This window comes from Salvelinus fontinalis, unplaced genomic scaffold, assembly GCF_029448725.1.
Source record: "Salvelinus fontinalis isolate EN_2023a unplaced genomic scaffold, ASM2944872v1 scaffold_0102, whole genome shotgun sequence".
Classification (NCBI taxonomy): Eukaryota; Metazoa; Chordata; class Actinopteri; order Salmoniformes; family Salmonidae; genus Salvelinus; species Salvelinus fontinalis.
In genome coordinates, this window is record NW_026600311.1 from 265,109 (window position 1) to 290,108 (window position 25,000).

Sequence of the window (25,000 nt, forward strand, 5' to 3'; positions counted from 1 at the left end):
GCAACATTGTAGCCCATTCAATCAACCAACTGGTGAGTGTTTGGCCCAACGACTGTATATATGAAGGTCTGACCCCAAGCTGTCACTAGAAAACTTGCAATATTGTATCAGCTAGTCTCTTCTGAACCCTCGGAGTTTCCCGCTCCAGTGAGCTTGGGACAGACACAGCTGTTTTTCTCAAAGGGAAATATGTTCAGGTGTTTCAGAGTCTCACCTGGATATGTGGGATCCTCAGAGCATGACATTTTGTTCTTTCACACCGAGGCCTGGTGATTATCGAGGGGGAGAGTGTTGGAAAGAGTTTTCAAATACTCTGAGGAACTATTATCATTCATACTTAGTAAACCAAAGGAAATCAGTCATCCTCTAATGGGCACTTTCCTACATTTGCTCGCAGCAGACCAGTTAGCCTACTTCTACAAGGTCTGTCTCTGTCAACATTAAGACGATAGAGAAACCAGACACGTGCTCATTGCTCACATGGAGCACTCCTAACAAAATACAACGAAACATTTGACATAACTCGTAAAGGATGGTATGATATAATCCTTAACTTGTTTCTAACAAGTGTAGCATGTTGTAAACAACGTTTGCACTCCGAGAATGAATGTAAATTAACTTCGTATGGCTGCAAGGGGCAGCATTGAGTAACCTGGAAAGAGGTGGCCATTTCAAACGGCCTCCTACTCAATTCTTGCTCGTACAATATGCATATTATCATTACTATTGGATAGAAAACACTCTCTAGTTTCTTAAAAAACCTGTTGGGGATGGGGGCGCTGTTTAGACTATTTATGCTAATTTGGCTAATTTTTGAAACGGCTTCCCACAAAATCCTTGATCGTACAATATGCATATTATTATTATTATTGGATAGAAAACAGTCTATAGTTTCTATAGGAGTTGAAATTTTGTCTCTAAGTGGAACAGAGCCCATTCTACAGCAATTTCCCTGACATGGATTCAGATTTCAGAAATGTTGGCCACTGTTCTGAAGTCAGTTAAAAAGGCACTGATATTGCTATGACTATACGGACACTTCTTACGTCTTCCCCTGGATGCCTTTACGTGATGACGATTCCAATGGGGTCGATTGCGCATTCACAGGCACTACAAATTAAAAAACCCTGTAGCTAGCAAGTCTTTTCTTGCTGCGTAACGCGCGTGGAGGACACCGACCCTCTCCTGTTCCAAGCGTTAGTTTAGCCTGTTATATTTCTCCGGTCATCTTTTCACTCGTTATAGGAGTTAAAAACATCATAAGGTAGTTAATTTAAAGCGTTTTATAGCAATTTATATCCGTTTAGTGCGATTTTTGGGACATTTATTTCTTTAACGCTGTGAATAGGTGGGCACGCTTTCAGTTCATCCCGAACGCAGTTGGCATTTTCACATGGCAAGAGGACAGCTTTCCACCAAAAGACGATTCCTCCCAAGAAAGGATCCTTTGCCCAAGATACTGATGGAAGAACAGCTCAAGGTAGGACATTTTTATTATGATAAATCGTGTTTCTGTCGAAACATTTTAGTGGCTTAGGACGCCATGTTTTTTGACGTAGCTTCGCTTGGCGCAAACTGTATTGAAAAGTAAGGATAAATTAAAAAATGTAATAACGCAATTGTATTAAGAATTAAATTGTCTATCAATCCCTGTCCACCCTATATTTTTTAGTCACGTTTATGAGTATTTATGTATAAGAGTAGATCACTGTCTAAGTGGCGCAAGGAAATTTCCTGACCAACTGAGCTACATTTCACATTGTCTAACCATGATTTTGGTGGCTAAATATAAACATTTTCGATCAAACTGTATATGCATGTTGTAATGTGATGTTACAGGAGTGTCATCGGAAGAATTCTGAGAAGGTTAGTGAAAAAATTAATATCTTTTGGCGATGTTGACTTTTATCGCTCACTTTGGCTAGAATCAATGCTGGGCTGCTAATTGCTATGTGCTAAGCTAATATAACGATTTATTGTGTTTTCGCTGTAAGACACTTAGAAAATCTGAAATATTGTCTGTATTCACAGGATCTGTGTCTTTCGATTCGTGTATGCTGTGTATTTTTACGAAATGTTTGATGATTAGTAAGTAGGTAAACACGTTGCTCTAAGTAGTTTTTCTATTCCATTTGTGACGGTGGGTGCAATTGTAACCTATGCCATCTACCTGAAATATGCACTTTTTTCTAACAAAACCTATCCCATACCATAAATATGTTATCAGACTGTCATCTAATGAGTTTTTTTGTTGGTTAGGGGCTATAAATATCTTAGTTTAGCCGAATTGGTGATGGCTACTGGTGTTGGTGGACAAATAAAAGATGGTGGATTATGCTAATGTGTTTTTAGGTAATAGATGTACATCTTTACATATTGTGTCTTCCCTGTAAAACATTTTAAAAATCGTAAATGTTGACTGGATTCACAAGATCTGTGTCTTTCATTAGCTGTATTGGACTTTAATGTGTGAAAGTTAAATATTTTAAAAAAATATTTTTTTTGAATTTCGCGGCACTGGTTTTTCAGTGGGGGGGGGGGGGGTGTGCCGCTAGCGCCACGCTGATCCTAGACAGGTTAAACCGTTTGAATTATTTCTCTAAGTGAACCAGAACTCTTTCTGCAGCCCATTTCCTATCCGGAAGTGAGATTTCCAAATGCGAGGTCTTTTTTCAAGAGCTTGTCTATAAAAGGGCATGTCACTTGGGACTATAGAAACACGTCATACGCCTTCCCCTGGGTGTCAAGCGGAAGTGAGAGCAGAAATTACTTGATTATCTCGTTTTGGGATTGAATACATCCTCTTGGACTGAGAGCTCTGCCATTTTTTTTTTTCCGAAGGCGAGAAGTTGGAACTGGAATTGCCTCCTGGAAAACCATCGTTATAGGTGAATATGATCTCCGGCTTCGATTTGACTTGATACATGTCACAATATCATCCTAAAGTATGTTTTTTCAATATAGTTTAATTATATTATTGAAATTTATTCGGGACTTTAGACGTGATGCGTTGGAAGAATTTTTTCAAGAAGGAGAGGTTAGCGCCGCACGGCCAGTGTGCTTGCTGATTCAAGAGGGAAATAGTTTGTTCTGGATCCAAACAAAGACGGTTCTGGACAATGGACCCCTTTACAACATTCTGATGGAAGATCAAAAAAGATAAGATGTCACGACTTCAACCGAGGCAGGCTCTCCTTCCCGTTCGGGTGGCGCTCGGCGGTCGTCGTCACCAGCCTACTAGCTGCCACTGACTCTTTTTCCTCCCCCCTCCTTATGTGTTTATTTGTTACACCTGTGTTCAGTTAAGTGGGTAATTAGTAGGGCTTTATTTGTCAGCCAGCCCGTAGGCGTCTTTGTGCGGGATTGTTACTTTGTATACCTTTTGGATTTCGGGAGTGGAGATTGTATTTGTGGACTGGGATTGTTGCTCGTGTCGTTGGACCGTCGTGTATGTTCACCCAGTTCGTCCGTGTTGGACATTTGTGTTGGACTGTTGGGGATTAAAAGACTCAACTTATTGAAGCTCTGCTGTCTCCTGCGTTTGACTTCGCACCCCCCCGACACCCAGGTCGTTACATAAGGACCCAATTTGGGATGCTATTTCATATATCTGTCGAGCTGTGCTATCGCTACCGATTACTTGGAATCAATGCTGTTGTGTGTTAGCCATTGCAGTAAGCTAATATAACGATATATTGTGTTTTCGCTGTAAAACACTTAAAAAATCGGAAATATTGTCTGAATTCACAAGATCTTTGTCTTTCATTTTGCTTTACACCATATATTTTTCTGAAATGTTTTATGATGAGTAAATAGGTAGTTGACGTTGGTGTCTGTATTTACTCTGGCTACTCCCGTGCTATTTCTGACTGTAGCTATGATGGTAGCATCAATGTAAAACTGATTTATAGCTCAAATATGCACATTTTTCGAACAAAATATAGATTTATTGTGTAACATGTTATAGGACTGTCATCTGAGGAAGTTGTTTCTAGGTTTGTTTGGTTGGATCTTGGTTAGTTAGGTTGGCTTTGTGCATGCTACCTTTGCTGTGAAAAATGTCTGTCCTCTTTTGTATTTGGTGGTGATCTAACATAAATATACGTGGTGTTTTTGCTGTAAAACATTTAAAAAATCGGACACGTTGGCTGGATTAACAAGATGTTTATCTTTCAAATGCTGTATTGGACTTGTTAATGTGTGAAAGTTAAATATAAAAAAAAAAAATAGATTTTGAATTTCGCGCCCTGCAATTGAGCTGGATGTTGTCATAAGTGTACCGATGTCGGGACAGCCCGCCTAATTAATGTAATTAATACATGCATTAACAGAAATGAACGTGACCAAATGACGGAGATTAACGGTACATTTACTACTGGTTACATTTGTAATGGGGAATTCATAAAGGTAAACAACCAAAAGGATAACACAATAACACAATAAATGCAGAAGAATTGGCGGGAGACAATCTGGCGAGCTGAGCGAATTCTGAAGAGATGTGCCAATATCTTTGCCACACACTCCTTCCCTTCTTCTTGTCTCAACATTTCAAATTATTCTCGAAACACATCATCTTCAAATATATATTTTAGATGCATAGGTTTTCACAGAGAGCCACGTCTCAGTAATCAGCTAATCCTGTTGGCACGCAGTCTGCAGTGACTACTGCTACTGAATCTGGTCAGGCTACTCATTAGATTAGGAATTAGATTGTATTATTAGCTTGCAAAAACTTTATTAGAAAGGTGATTGTTTTCCACCCCTTGCTCTCAGGATCCTTACTCAAAAACATCTTCCCATGATTATGCCCCCAAAGCCGACACCATGACGGCTCTCAATGAACTACTCTGGACTATGTGCAAACTGGAAACCGCTTATCATGAAGGCCGCATGTTATTATAGCTAGGGACTTGAACAAAGGAAAACTGAGGAAAATACACCTCTTGTGCTACACGCACAACACGAACCCTGAATTATTGCTAATCTCTTGCTACAAGGCCCTACCCTGCCCTCAGATTGGCAAATCAGATCATTCCTCCATTCTACTGCTGCCCACTTATAGGAAAAAAAAACTTAAACAGGAAGCTCCCATGGTAAGGACAGTGCAAGGTTGGTCTGACCAATAGGAATCTATGCTTTAATAGGAATCTATGCTTTTTCCAGTACGCATGTTTTGGTCATGCGTACTGGAAAAAGTTCTGGGTTGCTTCAGAACATTTCCCAGTATACACTGACTCGTCAATGGGTTAATCAGGAAGTGCATAGAAGATGTTGTTCCTACAGTGAAGTTAAGAACTTATCCAAATCAATATTGACGCCAAACTGAAAGCGCGACCACCTCATTTAACCATGGCAAGTTGACTGGGAATACGGATGTGTACAAACAGACCAGCTGCGACCCTAGTAAGACAATCAAAGAGGCAAAACAACAGTACGGGGACAAAGTGTTGCAATTCAACAGCTCAATCATGGATTATAAAGGCTAAACCAGGACACAGACTCCTCGCTCCCAGAAAAGCTAAACACCTTCTTCGCCCAATTCGCGGAAAATAACATTGAGCGCAAGTCCCCAACACTCACAAGGACTGTGTGCTCTCGTTCTTCGTAGCCGACCTGAATAAGTCATTTAAGCATGTTAACCCTCGCAGGTCTGCTGGCCCAGACAGCATCCCATGCCGCATCCTCAGAGCATGTGCAGACCAACCTGGTGTCTGTTGTCCCCAGTTGCTTAAAGACCATTGTTCATGTACCCAAGAAAGGTAACTGAACTAAATGACTATTGCCCTGTAGCACTCACTTATGTCATCATGAAGTGCCAGGACCTCCGCCAGGCTGATCCTCAACATGCGGGCCCCACAGGGGTGCGTGCTCAGCCCCCTCCTGTACACCCTGTTCCCCCATGACTGCATGAGTGCAATCCAACTCAATTATCAAGTTTGCTAATGACACAATAGTGTTAAGCCTAATTACCAACAACAATTATATAGTCTACAGTGAGGAGGTGAAAGCCCTGGCGGAGTGGTACCAGGAAAATAACCTCTCCCTCAACATCAACAAAACGAAGGTGGAAACATCCTCTGTTTCCACCCCCATGCTTCACAGTAGGTGTAAGAACTGGGTGTCGGAGTGCGAAGTCAGGCGCAGGAAACAGAGGATGCAATAACAAATGTTCCTTTAATGAAACACGGAGAACTTCGGCCACCCTACTATACACTGTGTGCTCTCCGTAAACTGCCCCAGACACGGGGGGAACGAAAACAGTCCAGTAACAAACTCAAACATACACAAACACGTATAGTCCGAAACAAACACCACGCTTACAAACTAACAATCCCGCACAAAGAAACGGGCGGGCCGGCTGACTGATAAGCCCAACTAATTACAAACAAATACAAAACAGGTGTAACCAATAAACACATAAGGAGGGGAAGAAAAGGATCAGTGGCAGCTAATAGGCCGGTGACGACGACCGCCGAGCTCCACCCGAATGGGAAGGAAAGCCTGCCTCGGTCGGAGTCGTGACAGTAGGGATGGTGTTCTTTGGATGCAACTCAGCATTCTTTGTCCTCCAAACAAGACGAGTTGAGTTTTTACCAAAAGGTTATATTTTGGTTTCATCTGACCATATGACATTCTCCCAATCTTCTTCTGGATCATCCAAATGCTCTATAGCAAACTTCAGACGGGCCTGGACATGTACTGGCTTAAGCAAGGGGACACGCCTGGCACTGCAGGATTTGAGTCCCTGGCGGCGTAGTGTGTTACTGATGGTAGGCTTTGTTACTTTGGTCCCAGCTCTCTGCAGGTCATTCACTAGGTCCGCCCGTGTGGTTCTGGGATTTTTGCTCACTATTCTTGTGATCATTTTGACCCCACGGGGGGAGATCTTGCGTGGAGCCCCAGATCGAGGGAGATTATCAGTGGTCTTGTATGTCTTCCATTTCCTAATAATTGCTCCCACGGTTGATTTTTTCAAACCAAGCTGCTTACCTATTGCAGATTCAGTCGTCCCAGCCTGGTGCAGGTCTACAATTTTGTTTCTGGTGTCCTTTGACAGCTCTTTGGTCTTGGCCATAATGGAGTTTGGAGTGTGACTGTTTGAGGTTGTGGACAGGTGTCTTTTATACTGATAACAAGTTCAAACAGGTGCCATTAATACAGGTAACGAGTGGAGGACAGAGGAGCCTCTTAAAGAAGAAGTTACAGGTCTGTGAGAGCCAGAAATCTTGCTTGTTTGTAGGTGACCAAATACATATTTTTCCACCATAATTTGCAAATAAATTCATAAAAAATCCTACAATGTGATTTTCTGGATTTTTTTTCCTAATTTTGTCTGTCATAGTTGAAGTGTACCTATGATGAAAATTACAGGCCTCTCTCATCTTTTTAAGTGGGAGAACTTGCACAATTGGTGGCTGACTAAATACTTTTTGCCCCACTGTATATATCTGTATTCTAGTGAAAACTCTTAGTTTTTTTACTGAACTGATGGCACTAGAAACACAAGCATGTAGCTAGGTATTAGTGAACTGATGGCACTAGAAACACAAGCATGTAGCTAGGTATTAGTGAACTGATGGCACTAGAAACACAAGCATGTAGCTAGGTATTAGTGAACTGATGGAGCTAGAAACACAAGCATTTCGCTTCCCCTTACCTTAACATCAATACATCTGTTGTACGTGTCCAATAAACTTGATTTGATTTGTATTGAGTACATGTGTGTGTTACAGTAGGACGTGTGCACTGTAAATTAATTGTATGGAAAGTCAAATCTGTTCTCTAATTGGCTTAAATCAGCATTGTTGGATGTTGATTCAGTTCTCTGATTGGCAGAGTGTTGATTAACCCACCCATGGGTACAGTAGGGATGACGGGGTCGATGGAGGAGGGCTTAGCCTTGACAGGAATGGGTGTGGTTGGTCCGTTCACCATCACATGACCTGAAGAGGAGACACATGTAGAGGTCAGGGGTCAAGTTTCAAGACTGGGATTGCAAAACAATCAATGAATAAATCATCACTCAAACATATATTTATAAAGCTGTTTAACATCAGCAGTGGTCACAAAATGCTTTTACAGTTACCCAGCCTAACGCCCAAAGAGCAAACAGAAGCAGAATAACAGTTACCCGGCCTAACACCCAAAGAGCAAACAGAAGCAGAATAACAGTTACCCAGCCTAACACCCAAAGAGCAAACAGAAGCAGAATAACCGTTACCCAGCCTAATGCCCAAAGAGCAAACAGAAGCAGAATAACAGTTACCCAGCCTAATGCCCAAAGAGCAAACAGAAGCAGAATAACAGTTACCCAGCCTAACAGCCAAAGAGCAAACAGAAGCAGAATAACCGTTACCCAGCCTAATGCCCAAAGAGCAAACAGAAGCAGAATAACAGTTACCCAGCCTAACACCCAAAGAGCAAACAGAAGCAGAATAACCGTTACCCGGCCTAACACCCAAAGAGCAAACAGAAGCAGAATAACAGTTACCCAGCCTAACACCCAAAGAGCAAACAGAAGCAGAATAACAGTTACCCGGCCTAACGCCCAAAGAGCAAACAGAAGCAGAATAACCGTTACCCAGCCTAACACCCAAAGAGCAAAGAGAAGCAGAATAACAGTTACCCAGCCTAACACCCAAAGAGCAAACAGAAGTAGAATAACAGTTACCCAGCCTAACACCCAAAGAGCAAACAGAAGTAGAATAACAGTTACCCAGCCTAACACCCAAGGAGCAAACAGAAGTAGAATAACAGTTACCCAGCCTAACACCCAAGGAGCAAACAGAAGTAGAATAACAGTTACCCAGCCTAACACCCAAGGAGCAAACAGGAGCAGAATAACAGTTACCCGGCCTAACACCCAAGGAGCAAACAGAAGCAGAATATCAGTTACCCGGCCTAACACCCCAAGACCAAACAGAAGCAGAATAACAGTTACCCAGCCTAACGCCCAAGGAGCAAACAGAAGCAGAATAAGAGTTACCCAGCCTAACACCCAAAGACCAAACAGAAGCAGAATAACAGTTACCCGGCCTAACACCCCAAGACCAAACAGAAGCAGAATAACAGTTACCCAGCCTAACACCCAAAGACCAAATAGAAGCAGAATAACAGTTACCCGGCCTAACACCCAAAGAGCAAACAGAAGCAGAATAACAGTTACCCAGCCTAACACCCAAAGAGCAAACAGAAGTAGAATAACAGTTACCCAGCCTAACACCCAAAGAGCAAACAGAAGCAGAATAACAGTTACCCAGCCTAACACCCAAAGAGCATACAGAAGCAGAATAACCGTTACCCAGCCTAACGCCCAAAGAGTAAACAGAAGCAGAATAACAGTTACCCAGCCTAACACCCAAAGAGCAAACAGAGGCAGAATAACAGTTACCCAGCCTAACACCCAAAGAGCAAACAGAAGCAGAATAACAGTTACCCAGCCTAACACCCAAAGAGCAAACAGAAGCAGAATAACCGTTACCCAGCCTAACGCCCAAAGAGTAAACAGAAGCAGAATAACAGTTACCCAGCCTAACACCCAAAGAGCAAACAGAAGCAGAATAACAGTTGAAAAACAACTCCTTGGAGAGGAGCCAGGTCAAGTTGTGTTGGTACCCAGGTAGTGCAGTAGTTTCTGTGCCCTGTTCTGGACCGGCTTCATGATAAACAGGTTCTGGTTCTCATCTATAAACTGAGTGTCCACTGTACTGTGTAGAAATTGGTGATTACTCAGAACATTCTGGAGAAAGGGGATGTTGGTCTGAGAGAGAGAGAGAGAGAAATATGAATTAATGGAATATGTTTTATATGTTTGTTTTTGGATGTGGGTGGGTGGGAGGGAGGGAGGGAGGGAGGGAGGGAGGGAGAAGAGTGAAAGGGAAAGTAAACCATCGTTTAACAGTGTACATTTCATACATTTTTAACATGATGTGAAATGTAGTCACACACACACACACACACACACACACACACACACACACACACACACACACACACACACACACACACACACACACACACACACACACACACACACACACACACACACACAGCAACACATAGCAACACATAGCAACACACACGCACACACGCACACACGCACACACACACAGAGCAGGGACTGAGTAACATTGAAAGACATCTCCTGGGAGAGAGCGAGTGTTAGTGTGTGTGTGTCTTTTGTGTGTGTGTGTGTGTGTGTGTGTGTGTGTGTGTGTGTGTGTGTGTGTGTGTGTGTGTGTGTGTGTGTGTGTGTGTGTCCTTTCTGTGTGTGTGTGTGTGTGTGTGTGTGTGTGTGTGTGTGTGTGTGTGTGTGTGTGTGTGTGTGTGTGTGTGTGTGTGTGTGTGTGTGTGTGTGTGTGTGTGTGTGTGTGTGTGTGTGTGTGTGTGTGTGTGTGTGTGTGTGTGTGTGTGTGTGTGTGTGTGTGTGTGATCTGCAACCAAGTCGCTCAAGATCCACTTCGAAATCCGAAGTCCGTCTAGGTACCCAGGACACCGGAGAAGGTTTCAAAATGGGCCACTAGGGGCAACAGTAAGCAATATTACCATCAAGTAGACCCAGAGACATGAACCAGTTGATTCATTTGTTTGTTTTAACCCTATCACAAACCTTAACCCTTACCTTAACCATTAATAACCCTTTCCCAAACCTTAACCCTTACCTTAATCATTCATAACCCTATCCCAAACCTTAACCCTTACCTTAACCATTCATAACACTATCCCAAACCTTCATCCGTAACTGAACCATTTGGAATTAACGCCCAAAACTAAACCAGCTCCTCGTTCCGCTCCAGCAGGAAGAGAAACCCATGGTGTTCATGTTTGGATTCAATTTTTAATTTGAAGTTTGAAGGAAAATAGACAAACATCAGAACCTGAAGTCCATTTGAACAAACCGTGAGATTTTATTGGTGTGCATGTCACAGAGCAGATGTAGACCTATTTACCAAGACGCTCAGCACTTTCAATACACAAACAGAGAGAAAAGACAAACCCAATTTTGAAAACAAATCTAATTTTGATAAACTCTCATATCTGTTGGGTGAAATGCCACAGTGTGCCATAACAGCAGCAAGATTTGTGACCTGTTGCCACAAGAAACACCATTGTAAAGACAACTCATATTTATGTTTATTTATTTTCCCTTTTGCACATGAGCTATTTTCACATCATTTACAACACTGTATATAGACATAATATGACATTTGAAGTCTGAGTCTGGGTTAATGAGTTACTGCTGAGTCTGGGTTAATGAGTTACTGCTGAGTCTGGGTTAATGAGTTAGTCTGCTGATTCTGGGTTAATGAGTTACTGCTGAGTCTGGGTTAATGAGTTACTGCTGAGTCTGGGTTAATGAGTTAGTCTGCTGAGTCTGGGTTAATGAGTTACTGCTGAGTCTGAGTGGATGAGTTACTGCTGAGTCTGGGTTATTGAGTTAGTCTGCTGAGTCTGGGTTAATGAGTTAGTCTACTGAGTCTGGGTTAATGAGTTACTGCTGAGTCTGGGTTAATGAGTTAGTGCTGAGTCTGGGTTAATGAGTTACTGCTGAGTCTGGGTTAATGAGTTAGTCTGCTGAGTCTGGGTTAATGAGTTAGTCTGCTGAGTCTGGGTTAATGAGTTAGTCTGCTGAGTCTGGGTTAATAAGTTACTGCTGAGTCTGGGTTAATGAGTTAGTCTGCTGAGTCTGGGTTAATGAGTTAGTCTGCTGAGTCTGGGTTAATGAGTTAGTCTACTGAGTCTGGGTTATTGAGTTACTGCTGAGTCTGGGTTAATGAGTTACTGCTGAGTCTGGGTTAATGAGTTAGTCTGCTGAGTCTGGGTTAATGAGTTAGTCTGCTAAGTCTGGGTTAATGAGTTAGTCTACTGAGTCTGGGTTATTGAGTTACTGCTGAGTCTGGGTTAATGAGTTACTGCTGAGTCTGGGTTAATGAGTTAGTCTGCTGAGTCTGGGTTAATGAGTTAGTCTGCTAAGTCTGGGTTAATGAGTTAGTCTACTGAGTCTGGGTTATTGAGTTACTGCTGAGTCTGGGTTAATGAGTTACTGCTGAGTCTGGGTTAATGAGTTACTGCTGAGTCTGGGTTAATGAGTTACTGCTGAGTCTGGGTTAATGAGTTACTGCTGAGTCTGGGTTAATGAGTTACTGCTGAGTCTGCGTTAATGAGTTACTGCTGAGTCTGGGTTAATGAGTTACTGCTGAGTCTGGGTTAATGAGTTAGTCTGCTGAGTCTGAGTTAATGAGTTACTGCTGAGTCTGGGTTAATGAGTTACTGCTGAGTCTGGGTTAATGAGTTACTGCTGAGTCTGGGTTAATGAGTTACTGCTGAGTCTGCGTTAATGAGTTACTGCTGAGTCTGGGTTAATGAGTTACTGCTGAGTCTGGGTTAATGAGTTAGTCTGCTGAGTCTGGGTTAATGAGTTAGTCTGCTGAGTCTGAGTTAATGAGTTAGTCTGCTGAGTCTGGGTTAATGAGTTAGTCTGCTGAGTCTGAGTTAATGAGTTACTGCTGAGTCTGGGTTAATGAGTTAGTCTGCTGAGTCTGGGTTAATGAGTTACTGCTGAGTCTGGGTTATTGAGTTAGTCTGCTGAGTCTGGGTTAATGAGTTAGTCTACTGAGTCTGGGTTAATGAGTTAGTCTGCTGAGTCTGGGTTAATGAGATAGTCTGCTGAGTCTGGGTTAATGAGTTACTGCTGAGTCTGGGTTAATGAGTTAGTGCTGAGTCTGGGTTAATGAGTTACTGCTGAGTCTGGGTTAATGAGTTAGTCTGCTGAGTCTGGGTTAATGAGTTAGTCTGCTGAGTCTGGGTTATTGAGTTAGTCTGCTGAGTCTGGGTTAATGAGTTACTGCTGAGTCTGGGTTAATGAGTTAGTCTGCTGAGTCTGGGTTAATGAGTTAGTCTACTGAGTCTGGGTTATTGAGTTACTGCTGAGTCTGGGTTAATGAGTTACTGCTGAGTCTGAGTCTGGGTTAATGAGTTAGTCTGATGAACGTTTTACTGCTGTGGGCTAAATCAGGGTCACATAGAACCTTTTACTGCAGTGGGCTAAATCAAGATCACATAGAACCTTTTACCTCAGTGAGCTAAATCAGGGTCACATAGAACCTTTTACCTCAGTGAGCTAAATCAGGGTCACATAGAACCTTTTACTGCAGTGGGCTAAATCAGGGTCATATAGAACATTTTACTGCAGTGGGCTAAATCAGGGTCACATAGAACCTTTAACTGCAGTGGGCTAAATCAGGGTCACATAGAACCTTTAACTGCAGTGGGCTAAATCCGGGTCATATAGAACCTTTTCCTGCAGTGAGCTAAATCAGGGTCACATAGAACCTTTAACTGCAGTGGGCTAAATCAGGGTCATATAGAACCTTTTACTGCAGTGGGCTAAATCAGGGTCATATAGAACCTTTTACTGCAGTGGGCTAAATCAGGGTCACATAGAACCTTTTACTGCAGTGGGCTAAATCAGGGTCATATAGAACCTTTTACTGCAGTGGGCTAAATCCGGGTCATATAGAACCTTTTACTGCAGTGGGCTAAATCAGGGTCACATAGAACCTTTAACTGCAGTGGGCTAAATCAGGGTCACATAGAACCTTTAACTGCAGTGGGCTAAATCAGGGTCATATAGAACCTTTTCCTGCAGTGAGCTAATTCAGGGTCACATAAAACCTTTTCCTGCAGTGAGCTAAATCAGGGTCACATAGAACCTTTTACTGCAGTGGGCTAAATCAGGGTCACATAGAACCTTTTCCTGCAGTGAGCTAAATCAGGGTCACATAGAACCTTTTACTGCAGTGGGCTAAATCAGGGTCACATAGAACCTTTTACTGCAGTGGGCTAAATCAGGGTCACATAGAGTGGTTCTTGGTAGTCTTAAACAAATCTACTTTGAAACAAAAGTATACACCTCACATACATAGTTATGGGCTTAAAAACAAAGGACACCTACCTGTACCTTGTCAGATATAGAGTTGAAATGTATTCCATTTTTGAGTTTGCATCCCAATATTACACTTCATATACATCACATCCCAATATTACACTTCATATACATCACAGAAGACTGAAAAACAACACTATTGTTTGACAAAGAAACACTGGATTTTTTTGCGTGTTTAAAAAAAAAAAAAAGTATGAAATTATTTTAAAAAGTAATAACATTCCACCCGTGATGCCACTAGAGGGCGCTTTGATCATGTGACTGCAAGAAAGGGCTACGTCACTGTATAATCACACCACAGACTATCTATTATATGCTAGTAGTCTATGGTGTAATGGCTGTATATTCAAGAATGTATGGTCTACTCTCTGCTAGCTAACTATCTGCATATAGAGGAACGTGCATTGTGGTACACAGAGGAACTAACAGGACTAACTGTTATACAGTATGGAAAATGAATTAACCTCAGTCCAATGGATAAGAGGGTCATATTGTAATACTGTAGCATTGCTCCTCTCTCTCTCTCTCTCTCTCTCTCTCTCTCTCTCTCTCTCTCTCTCTCTCTCTCTCTCTCTCTCTCTCTCTCTCTCTCTCTCTCTCTCTCTCTCTCTCTCTCTCTCTCTCTCTCTCTCTCTCTCTCTCTCTCTCTCTCTCTCTCTCTCTCTCTCTCTCTCTCTCTCTCTCTCTCTCTCTCTCTCTCTCTCTCTCTCTCTCTCTCTCTCTCTCTCTCTCTCTCTCTCTCACAAGCATGCAGACACACACATAGACGCAAAATGTCTGCACGCACGCGAGAATGCACCCAACACTCATATAAGGGGCTAAGGCCTTATTGAACGGGATGCAGGCGAAGGCCTTATTGAACGCTTGAATAATGATGGCATTGATTTGTTTGATACTGTCAGTTCAACTGAGCAATGCTGTGTGTATTAGCAACTGCACTGCACTGTGACACACACACACACAGACATGCATGGATGCACACACACACACACACACACACACACACACACACACACACACACACACACACACACACACACACACACACACACACACACACACACACACACACACACACACACACACACACACACACACACACACACACACACACACACACACAAGCACACAGACACGCAGACACGCACTGATGACTCAGACTCACTCAGGACATATTTATTTGTTCACAAAAATAGAAAGAGAGAGAGGTAGAGTGGAAAGAGAGAGAGGGGACAGAGAAAGAGGTAGAGTGGAAAGAGAGAGAGGGGAACAGAGAGAGAGATAGAGTGGAAAGAGAGAGAGGGGGACAGAGAGAGAGAAACAGAGAGAGAGAGATAGAGTGGAAAGAAAGAGAGGGGGACAGAGAGAGAGAGAGGTGTGGAGAGAAAGAGGAATATATATATAGAGAGAGAGGAATAGAGAGAGAGGTGTGGAGAGAAAGAGGAATAGAGAGAGAGGGGGACAGAGAGAGCGAGGGAGTTAGAGAGAGAGATAAAGTACTAGTGCTATCTGGCCCTAAATCGACAAAATATGAAACAATTAGTGTCATTTCCCTAAACCAACCAACCTGCCCATGTCCTCTATACCTTTTGTTGTTACTGTTGTCAATTGTGATTATTATTATTTAAATTATGTTAATATTGGAGAGAGAGAGAGAGAGAGAGAGAGACAGAGCGAGAGAGAGAGAGAGAGAGAGACAGAGCGAGAGAGAGAGAGAGAGACAGAGCGAGAGAGAGAGAGAGAGAGAGAGAGAGAGAGAGAGAGAGAGAGAGAGAGAGAGAGAGAGAGAGAGAGACAGAGAGAGAGACAGAGAGAGAGACAGAGACAGAGACAGAGACAGAGACAGAGACAGAGACAGAGACAGAGACAGAGACAGAGACAGAGACAGAGGCAGAGACAGAGAGATGGACCAACTGGTTACCCTCTAGGTTACAGAGAGCTGGTAGTCCTATCCACCAAACTACCAGGTGTGAAACAGCGAATGGTCTCAGGGGGTATGCTAATTTGATACAGAGCAGACCTAACCCACTCTACTAAATTAGTAAAAACAGGAACATTTTACATTTGGAAGAAAAACAAAAAGAAAATGATCTTAACAGAGAAAAATGTCCTCCTATGTGCCAACTAAATCCCCCCACTAGAATTGCAAACTTTAATGAAGACAGCTTCTCCATCCTGGAAGGGGGAAATCAATCATTTTCAGTTCCAGGGACATGTACTTGTCTTTGGAGACCTAAATGCCAGAACTGAACAGGAACCTGACACCCTCAGCACACAGGGGGACAAACACCTACCTGGAGGTGACAGCATTCCCTCCCCAATATACCCCCCTAGACACAACAATGACAACATAACCAACAAAAATCAAATCAAATTTGTATAAATGATTCGGGAGACAGGCGGAGGATGATTTTTATTAAGCCCAAATTACGGCTTGCCGTGTAAAGGCACGGGGACGAAGACCAAACAAACACGTAATAAAACACAGGGTAGAAACCCAAAACAAAAGAGCGAGGAGTACCTCGAATAAATAACACAATGATTAACACACGGGACGAGACCCGTAATCATCTGCGCAAATAAATAACACAAGGGCACGAAAGCCCAAAACACACAGCGCAGGTACTCACACAACACAGGTACTCACACGCACCAACGGACATTGTAACAATAATCGACAGCCCAATGGAAGCCAAAGGGCACACATATACAAGTACTAATCAGTGGGAATAGGGGACAGGTGTGCGTAATGAAACTCCCGGAGGGATCCGTGACAAAATTGTATTTGTCACATAAACGTGATTAGCAGATGTTATTGGTCACATAAACGTGATTAGCAGATGTTATTGCGGGTGTAGCGAAATGCTTGTGCTTCTAGCACCGACAGTGCAGTAATATCTAACAAGTAATATCTCACACATTACACAACATATACCCAATTCACACATATCTAAGTAGGAATGAATTAAGACTACATATATATGGACAAGCGATGTCAGAGTGGAACGGACTAAGATGCAGTAGAATAGTATAGAATACAGAATATACATATGAGATGAGTAATGCCAGATATGTAAACATTATTAAAGTGACTAGTGTTCCATTAATTAAAGTGGCCAGCAGCCTCTAATGTGCTAGTGATGGCTGTTTAACAGACTGATGGCCTTGAGATAGAAGCTGTTTTTCAGTCTCTCGCTCCCAGCTTTGACGCACCTGTACTGACCTCGCCTTCTGGATGATAACGGGGTGAACAGGCAGTGGCTTGGGTGGTTGATGTCCTTGATGATCTTTTTGGCCTTCTTGTGACATCGGGTGCTGTAGGTGTCCTGGAGGGCAGGTAGTTTGCCCCATGGTGATGAGTTGTGCAGACCTCACTACCCTCTGGAGAGCCTTGCGGTTGTGGGCGGAGCAACTGCTGTATCAGGCGGTCACAGGATGTTTTCATTGTGCATCTGTACAAATTTGTGAGGGTTTTAGGTGCTCAAGACAAATTTCTTCAGCCTCCTGAGGTTGAAGAGGCTCTGTTGCGCCTTCTTCACCACGTTGTCTGTGTGGGTGGTCCATTTCAGTTTGTCAGTGGTGTGTACGCCAATGAACTTGAAGCTTTCCACCTTCTCCACTGTGGACTCCTCGATGTAAATAGGGGGGTGCACCCTCTGCTGTTTCCTGAAGTCCACGATCATCTCCTTTGTTTTGTTGACGTTAAGTAGAGAGGTTGTTTTCCAGGCATCACACTCACCTCCTCCCTTTAGGCTGTCACGTCATCGTTTGATATCAAGCCCTCTACTGTTGTGTCGTCCGCAAACTTGATGATTGAGTTGGAGGCGTGCATGGCCATGCAGTCATGGGTGAACAGGGAGTACAGGAGAGGGCTCAGAACGCACCCTTGTGGGATCCCATTGTTGAGGATCAGCGGAGTGGAAGGGATGTTTTCTACTTTCACCACCTGGGAGCGGCACGTCAGGAAGTCCAGGACCCAGTCGCACAGGGCCTCGAGCTTAATGATGAGATTGGAGGTTATTGTGGTGTTAAATGCTGAGCTGTAGTCAATGAACTGCATTCTTACATAGTATTCCTCTTGTCCAGATGGGATAGGGCAGTGTGCAGATCTATTGGGGCGGTAAGCAAACTGAAGTGGGTCTAGGTTGTCAGGTAAGGTAGAGGGGATATGATCCTTGACTATTCTCTCAAAGTACTTCATGACGACAGAGGTGAGTGCTGCAGGCCGATAGTCATTTAGTTCAGTCACCTTTGCCTTCCTGGGTACAGGAACAATAGTGGCCATCTTGAAGCATGTGGGGACAGCAGACTGGGATAGGGCGAGATTGAATATGCCCGTAAACACACCAGCCAGCTTGTCTGCACATGCTCTGAGGACGCGGCTAGGGATGACGTCTGGGACAGCAGTCTTGCGGGGGTTAACACGTTTAAATGTTTTACTCACGTCGGCCACGGAGAAGGAGAGTCCTTGGTAGTGGGCTGCATCGGTGGCACTGTGTTATCCTCAAAGGGTGCGTAGAACGTGTTTAGCCTGTACGGAAGTAAGACGTCTCTGCGACGCGGCTGGTTTTCCTTTTGTAGTCAGTGATTGTCTGTAGCCTCTGCCACATACGTCTTGTGTCTGAGCCATTGAATTGCGACTCCACGTTATCTCTATACTGACGTTTAGCTTGTTTGATTGCCTTGCGGAGTGAATAACTACGCTATTTATATTCTGCCATATTGCCAGTGGCATTGCCATTGATAAATGAAGTGGTTTGCGCTTTCAGTTTCGCACAAATGCTACCATCTTTCTACGGTTTCTGGTTAGGGTAGGTTTTAATAGTCACAGTGGGTACAACATCTCCTATACACTTCCTTATAAACTCAGTCACCGTGTATGCGTCTAGATTATTTCCGCACGCTATCCGGAACATATCCCAGTCCACGTGATGAAAACAATCCTGAAACGCGGATTCTGATTTGTCAGATCAGCGTTGAATAGTAAGAAGCACGGACACTTCCTGTTTGAGTGTCTACCTATAGGACGGGAGGAGCAAGATAGAATCGTGATCAGATTTGCCGAAAGGAGGGCGGGGGAGTGCCTTGTAAGTTTGAAAAGCAATGGTCGAGAGTTGGTAGTGCGAGTAGGACAGTCAATATGTTGATAGAATTTCGGCAGCCTAGTCCTCAGATTTGTTAAAATCCCCAGCTACAATTAATACAGCCTCAGGATATGTATGTGGTTTCCAGTTTGCATAAAGTCCAGGGAAGTTTGAGGGCCGTTGAGGTTTTGGCTTGAGGTGGGATGTAAAAGGCCGTGGCGATGACGGAGGAGAATTCTCTTGGGAGATAATATGGTCGGCATTTAATTGTGAGGTCGGGTGAACAAATTGACTTGAGTTACTGTATGATCCTAGAATTACACCATGAAACACAACCCTCCGCCCTTCTACTTCCCGGAGAGATATTTATTCCTGTATGCGCGATGTATTGAGAAACATGCTGGCTTTACTGACTCCGACAGAGTATCCTGAGAGAGCCATGTTTCCGTGAAAGCAAAGTATGTTACAGGCCCCGATGTCTGAAATCCTTCTAAGCTCATCAACTTTACTATCTAATGACTGAACATCAGTGAGTAATACACTCGGAAGTGGTGGGTGATTGAACCAGCAGGCTGCCTCGAGTGCCACCCCTCCGCCGGTGACATTTTGGGTCGGCCTCTGGAATAAGTTAAATTACTCTGGGGAGAGTGAACAAAGGATTGTATTCCTGATCGTAATGATGGTTGTTCTGCTGAGTTACCGCCGCTCTAATATCCAATAGTTCTTACCGGCTGTATGTAAAGACACAAAACATTTCCTGAGCGAATTAAAAAGTAAAAAAATTCTGCAAAGTTTTCTTTCGTCATGATACTGCCATCTCCATTGGCACCATCTTGTAAACTAGTTCACCTGATTCAAGTAAAATTCAAGGGCTTAATGATTAGTTGACAAGTTGAATCAGGTGTGCTAGCTGTGGGGCAGTTCAACTACATGGAACGGCTGGGGATCCCTGGGAGAGAGGTTTGAAAACCACTAAGGCAGTGTCAAGAGAAGTGTCATAACATGTATTTAGAGTGGTGCAACTATGACAACTTAATCAGCAAAAACGGGTCACAACTCCTGCAGCTCTGTCGCACGCTGGGTATGTACATAGTCAATGGTAGGCTTCGAGGGGACTCCTATGGTAGGTTCACCTATAGCTCATCTCTTGGCAGTAGTACTGTAGACTACTTTATCACTGACCTCAACCCAGAATCTCTTTGAGCGTTTACAGTCAGTCCCCTGACACCCCTATCAGATCACAGCAAAATCACACTCTATTTGAACAGAGCAAAACTCAATCATGAGGCATCGAACTGAATACTATTTAGAAATGCTGTAGATGGAAGGAAAGTAGTGTGGAAATCTACCAAAAAACTATTAGGCAACAACAAATTCAATCCCTTTTAGACAACTTCCTGGACAAAACGTTCCCTTGGTTTCACTGTTACAGAAACTTGGCAATAGAAACTGTAAACAGTATATTTCAGCTCTCAACTTCCCTATCAAATCAAAACATGTCAAGCAGACAACCTAAGAAAAGTAACAACAATGACAAATCGTTTGATGAGGGATGAAAAATCCTAAGAAATAAATTGAAAAACCTATCTAACCAAAAACACAGAGACCCAGAAAACCTGAGCCTACACCTTCACTACGGTGAATCACATAAGCAAATACAGAAAGACACTATGGAAAAAGAAGGAACTGCACGTCAGAAATTAGCTTAATGTATTTGAAGAATCCATAGAATCGAACCACTTCTGGGAAAATTGGACAAACAAACTCTAAACAAACAACAACATGAAGAGTTATCTATCCAAACTGGAAATGTATGTATAAACCACTTATCCAATCTTTTTGGCTCAAAAACAAAGAACAAACAGCAAAAACATATACATGATCAATTACAGAATCAACTATCAAAGACTACCAGAACCCACTGGATTATCCAATTAACTTCAAAGAACTACATGATCAAATGCATGGGAAACATACGGTACCATACAGCACCTAGATCTTCTGCAGAGATTGTGTCAGACGTTGGCAACAACACAAACAAAGACACACCGGGGGGTGAGACAGGGATACAGCTTAAGCTCCACACATTTCTTTCCACAGGGCCGGGGGGGGTGAGACAGGGATACAACTTAAGCTCCACACATTTCTTTCCACAGGGACAGGGGGGTGAGACAGGGATACAGCTTAAGCTCCACACATTTCTTTCCACAGGGCCAGGGGGGTGAGACAGGGATCCAGCTTAACTTCTTGCGACTATAGGGGGTGCTGTTTTCTCATTAGCATAATTTGCATTACAGATTACAGCTTCCTACTCAATTCTTGCTCGTACAATATGCATATTATTACTATTATTGGATAGAAAACACTCTCTAGTTTCTATAGCCGTTGGAATTCTGTCTCTGAGTGAAACAGAACTCCTTCTACAGCACTTTTCATGACAGGGAGTCAGATTTCAGACATCTTGGCCCCTGATCCCAGGTCGGTTTAAAGGTCCCTGTAAATGCTATGGAGAAACAGACACTTCTTACGTCTTCCCCTGGATGTCAAAATACCAGAAGAAGATTAGACCCAAGAAAGGATACATTGCCCAAGAATCTGATGGAAGATCACTTCATAGTAAGAAATATTTAAGATGATAAATCGTTGTTCTGTAGAAAAATGTTAAACGCACGTTCCGCCATTTTGTTAGGTGTAGCTTTGCTTGGCGCAACCTGTATTGAAAGTAAGGATATTTAAAAAAATGTAATTCCGCGATTGTATTAAGAATTAAATTGTCTATCAATCGCTGTCCACCCTGTATTTTTTAGTCAAGTTTATGAGTATTTATGTATAAGACTAGATCACTGTCTAATATGGTGCACGGCATTTTCTGACCAGCTGGGCTACTTTTGTCATTGTCTAACCATGATTTTGGTGGCTAAATATGCACATTTTCGAACAAACTCTATATGTATGTTGTAATATGATGTTACAGGAGTGTCATCTGAAGAATTCTGAGAAGGTTAGTGAAAAAATGTATACATTTTGGTGGTGATAATGCTGTCGCTCGTTTTGCCGTGAATCAATGCTAGGGTAATGTTTGCACATGTGCTATGGTAATATAACGATTTATTGTGTTTTCGCTGTAAGACACTTAGAAAATCTGAAATATTGTCTGGATTCACAGGATCTGTGTCTTTCAATTAGTGTACGCTGTGTATTTTTACGAAATGTTTTATGATTAGTAATTAGGTAATACACGTTGCTCTGTATTTTTTCTAGTCGAGTTGTGATTGTGGGTGCAATTGTAAACTATGATTTATACCTGAAATATGCACAGTTTTCTAACAAAACCTATCCTAGACCATAAATATGTTATCAGACTGTCATCTGATGAGGTTTTTTCTTGGTTAGTGGCTATCAATATCTTTATTTGGCTGAATTGGTGATAGCTACTGGTGTTGAGAAAAAATGGTGGACAAAGAAAAATGGTGTCTTTTGCTAACGTGGTTAGCTAATAGATTTACATATTTTGTCTTCCCTGTAAAACATTTTAAAAATCTGAAATGGTGGCTTTATTCACAAGATCTGTATCTTTCATTAGGTGTCTTGGACTTGTGATTTAATGATATTTAGATGCTACTATTTAATTGTGACGCTATGCTAGCGATGCTACTCAGTGTGGGGGGGGGGGGGAGGGTGCTCCCGGACCCGGGGTAGAGAGGCGTGAAAGGTTAAGCTCCACACATTTCTTTCCACAGGGCCAGGGGGGTGAGACAGGGATACAGCTTAAGCTCCACACATTTCTTTCCACAGGGCCAGGGGGGGTGAGACAGGGATACAGCTTAAGCTCCACACATTTCTTTCCACAGGGCCGGGGGGGTGAGACAGGGATACAGCTTAAGCTCCACACATCTCTTTCCACAGGGCCGGGGGGGTGAGACAGGGATACAGCTTAAGCTCCACACTCGTTAACATACAGTTGAAGTCGGACAGGTTGGAGTCATTAAAATGCTTTTTTCAACCACTCCACACATTTCTTGTTAACAAACTATAGTTTTGGCAAGTCGGTGAGGACATCGACTTTGTGCACGACAGTAAAACGAGTCTTAAATCGACATAACCTGAAAGGCCGCTCAGCAAGGAAGAAGCCACTGCTCCAAAACCGCCTTACTACGGTTTGCAACTGCATATGGGGACAAAGATCAAACTTTTTGGAGAAATATCCTCTGGTCTGATGAAACAAAAATAGAACTGTTTTGGCCGTAATGATCATTGTTATGTTTGGAGGAAAAAGGGGGAGGCTTGCAAGCCGAAAAACAGCATCCCAACCGTGAAGCACGGGGGTGGTAGCATCATGTTGTGGGGGTGCTTTGCTGCAGAAGGGACTGGTGCACTTCACAAAATAGATGGCATCATGAGGGAGGAAAATTATCAGGATATATTGAAGCAACATCTCAAGACATCAGTCAGGAAGTTAAAGCTTGGTCACAAATGGGTCTTCCAAATGGACAATGAGTCCAAGCATACTTCCAAAGTTGTGGCAAAATGGTTTATGGATAACAAAGTCAAGGTATTGGAGTGGCCATCACAAAGCCCTGACCTCAATCATATAGACAACTTATGGGCAGAACTGAAAAAGCGTGTGCGAGCAAGGAGGCCTACAAATCTGACTCCGTTACACCAGCTCTGTCAGGATGAATGGGCAAAAATTCACCCAACTTATTGTGGGAAGCTTGTGGAAGACTACAAGAAACGTTTGTCCCAAGTTAAACAATTTAGAGGCAATGCTACCAAATACTAATTGAGTATATGTAAACGTCTGACCAACTGGGAATGTGATGAAAGAAATAAAAGCTGAAATAAATCATTCTCTCTACTATTATTCTGACATTTCACATTTTTTAAATGAAGTGGTGATTAAATATCTGGAATTGTGAAAAACTGAGTTAAAATGTATTTGGCTAAGGTGTATGTAAACTCCCGACTTTAACTGTATAAATCAATGAATTGGTGAGGGCACTAGAACAGTCTTCAGCACCTGGCCTCACCCTACTAGAATCGGAAGTCAAATGTCTACTGTTTACTGATGATCTGGTGCTTCTGTCACCAGCCAAGGAGGGCCTAAAGCAGCACCTAGATCTTCCACACAGATTCTGCCAGACTTGGGCCCTGACAGTAAATATCAGTAAGACAAAAATAATGGTGTTCCAAAAAGGTCCAGTTGCCAGGACAACAAATACAAATTCCATCTAGATGCCGTTGCTATAGAACACACAAAAACTATACATACCTCGGCCTAAACATCAGCGCCACAGGTAACTTCCACAAAGCTGTGAACGATCTGAGAGACAAGGCAAGAAGGGCCTTCTATGCCATCAAAAGAAACATAAAATTTGACTTACCAATTAGGATCTGGTTAAAAATACTTGAATCAGTTATAGAACCCATTGCCCTTTATGGTTGTGAGGTCTGGGGTCCGCTCACCAACCAAGAATTCAGAAAATGGGACAAACACCAAATTGAGACTCTGCATGTAAAATTCTTCAAAAATATCCTCGGTGTACAATGTAAAACACCAAATAATGCATGCAGAGCAGAATTAGGCCGATACCCACTAATTATCAAAATCCATAAAAGTGCCATTAAATTCAACAACCACCTAAGAGGAAGCGATTCCCAAACCTTCCATAACAAAGCCATCACCTACAGAGAGATGAACCTGGAGAAGAGTCTCCTAAGCAAGCTGGTCCTGGGGCTCTGTTCACAAACACAAACACACCCCACAGAGCTCCAAGACAGCAATACAATTAAAACCAACCAAATCATGGAAAACAAACATATAATTACTTGACGGAGAAATGACACATTGGAAAGACTTAACAAAAAACTGAGCAAACTAGAATGCTATTTGGCCCTAAACAGAGAGTACATAGTGGCAGAATACCTGACCACTGTGACTGACCCAAACTTAAGGAAAGCTTTGACTATG

At 42.7% G+C, this 25,000-nt stretch overlaps 1 protein-coding gene across 1 annotated transcript in view; it reads right to left on the reverse strand.

Moving 5' to 3' along the window:
- Window positions 1-25,000, reverse strand: part of LOC129843264 (pyruvate carboxylase, mitochondrial-like) — a 195,649-nt gene that overhangs the window by 106,454 nt on the left and 64,195 nt on the right. Inside the window, exons 2-3 of the mRNA XM_055911884.1 lie at window positions 9,616-9,760; window positions 7,854-7,943 (exon numbers count right to left, since the gene is read on the reverse strand). Of these exons, the coding sequence (XP_055767859.1) occupies window positions 7,854-7,943; window positions 9,616-9,661 (136 nt within the window). The 5' untranslated portion in view covers window positions 9,662-9,760. The remainder of the gene's footprint in view (window positions 1-7,853; window positions 7,944-9,615; window positions 9,761-25,000) is intronic.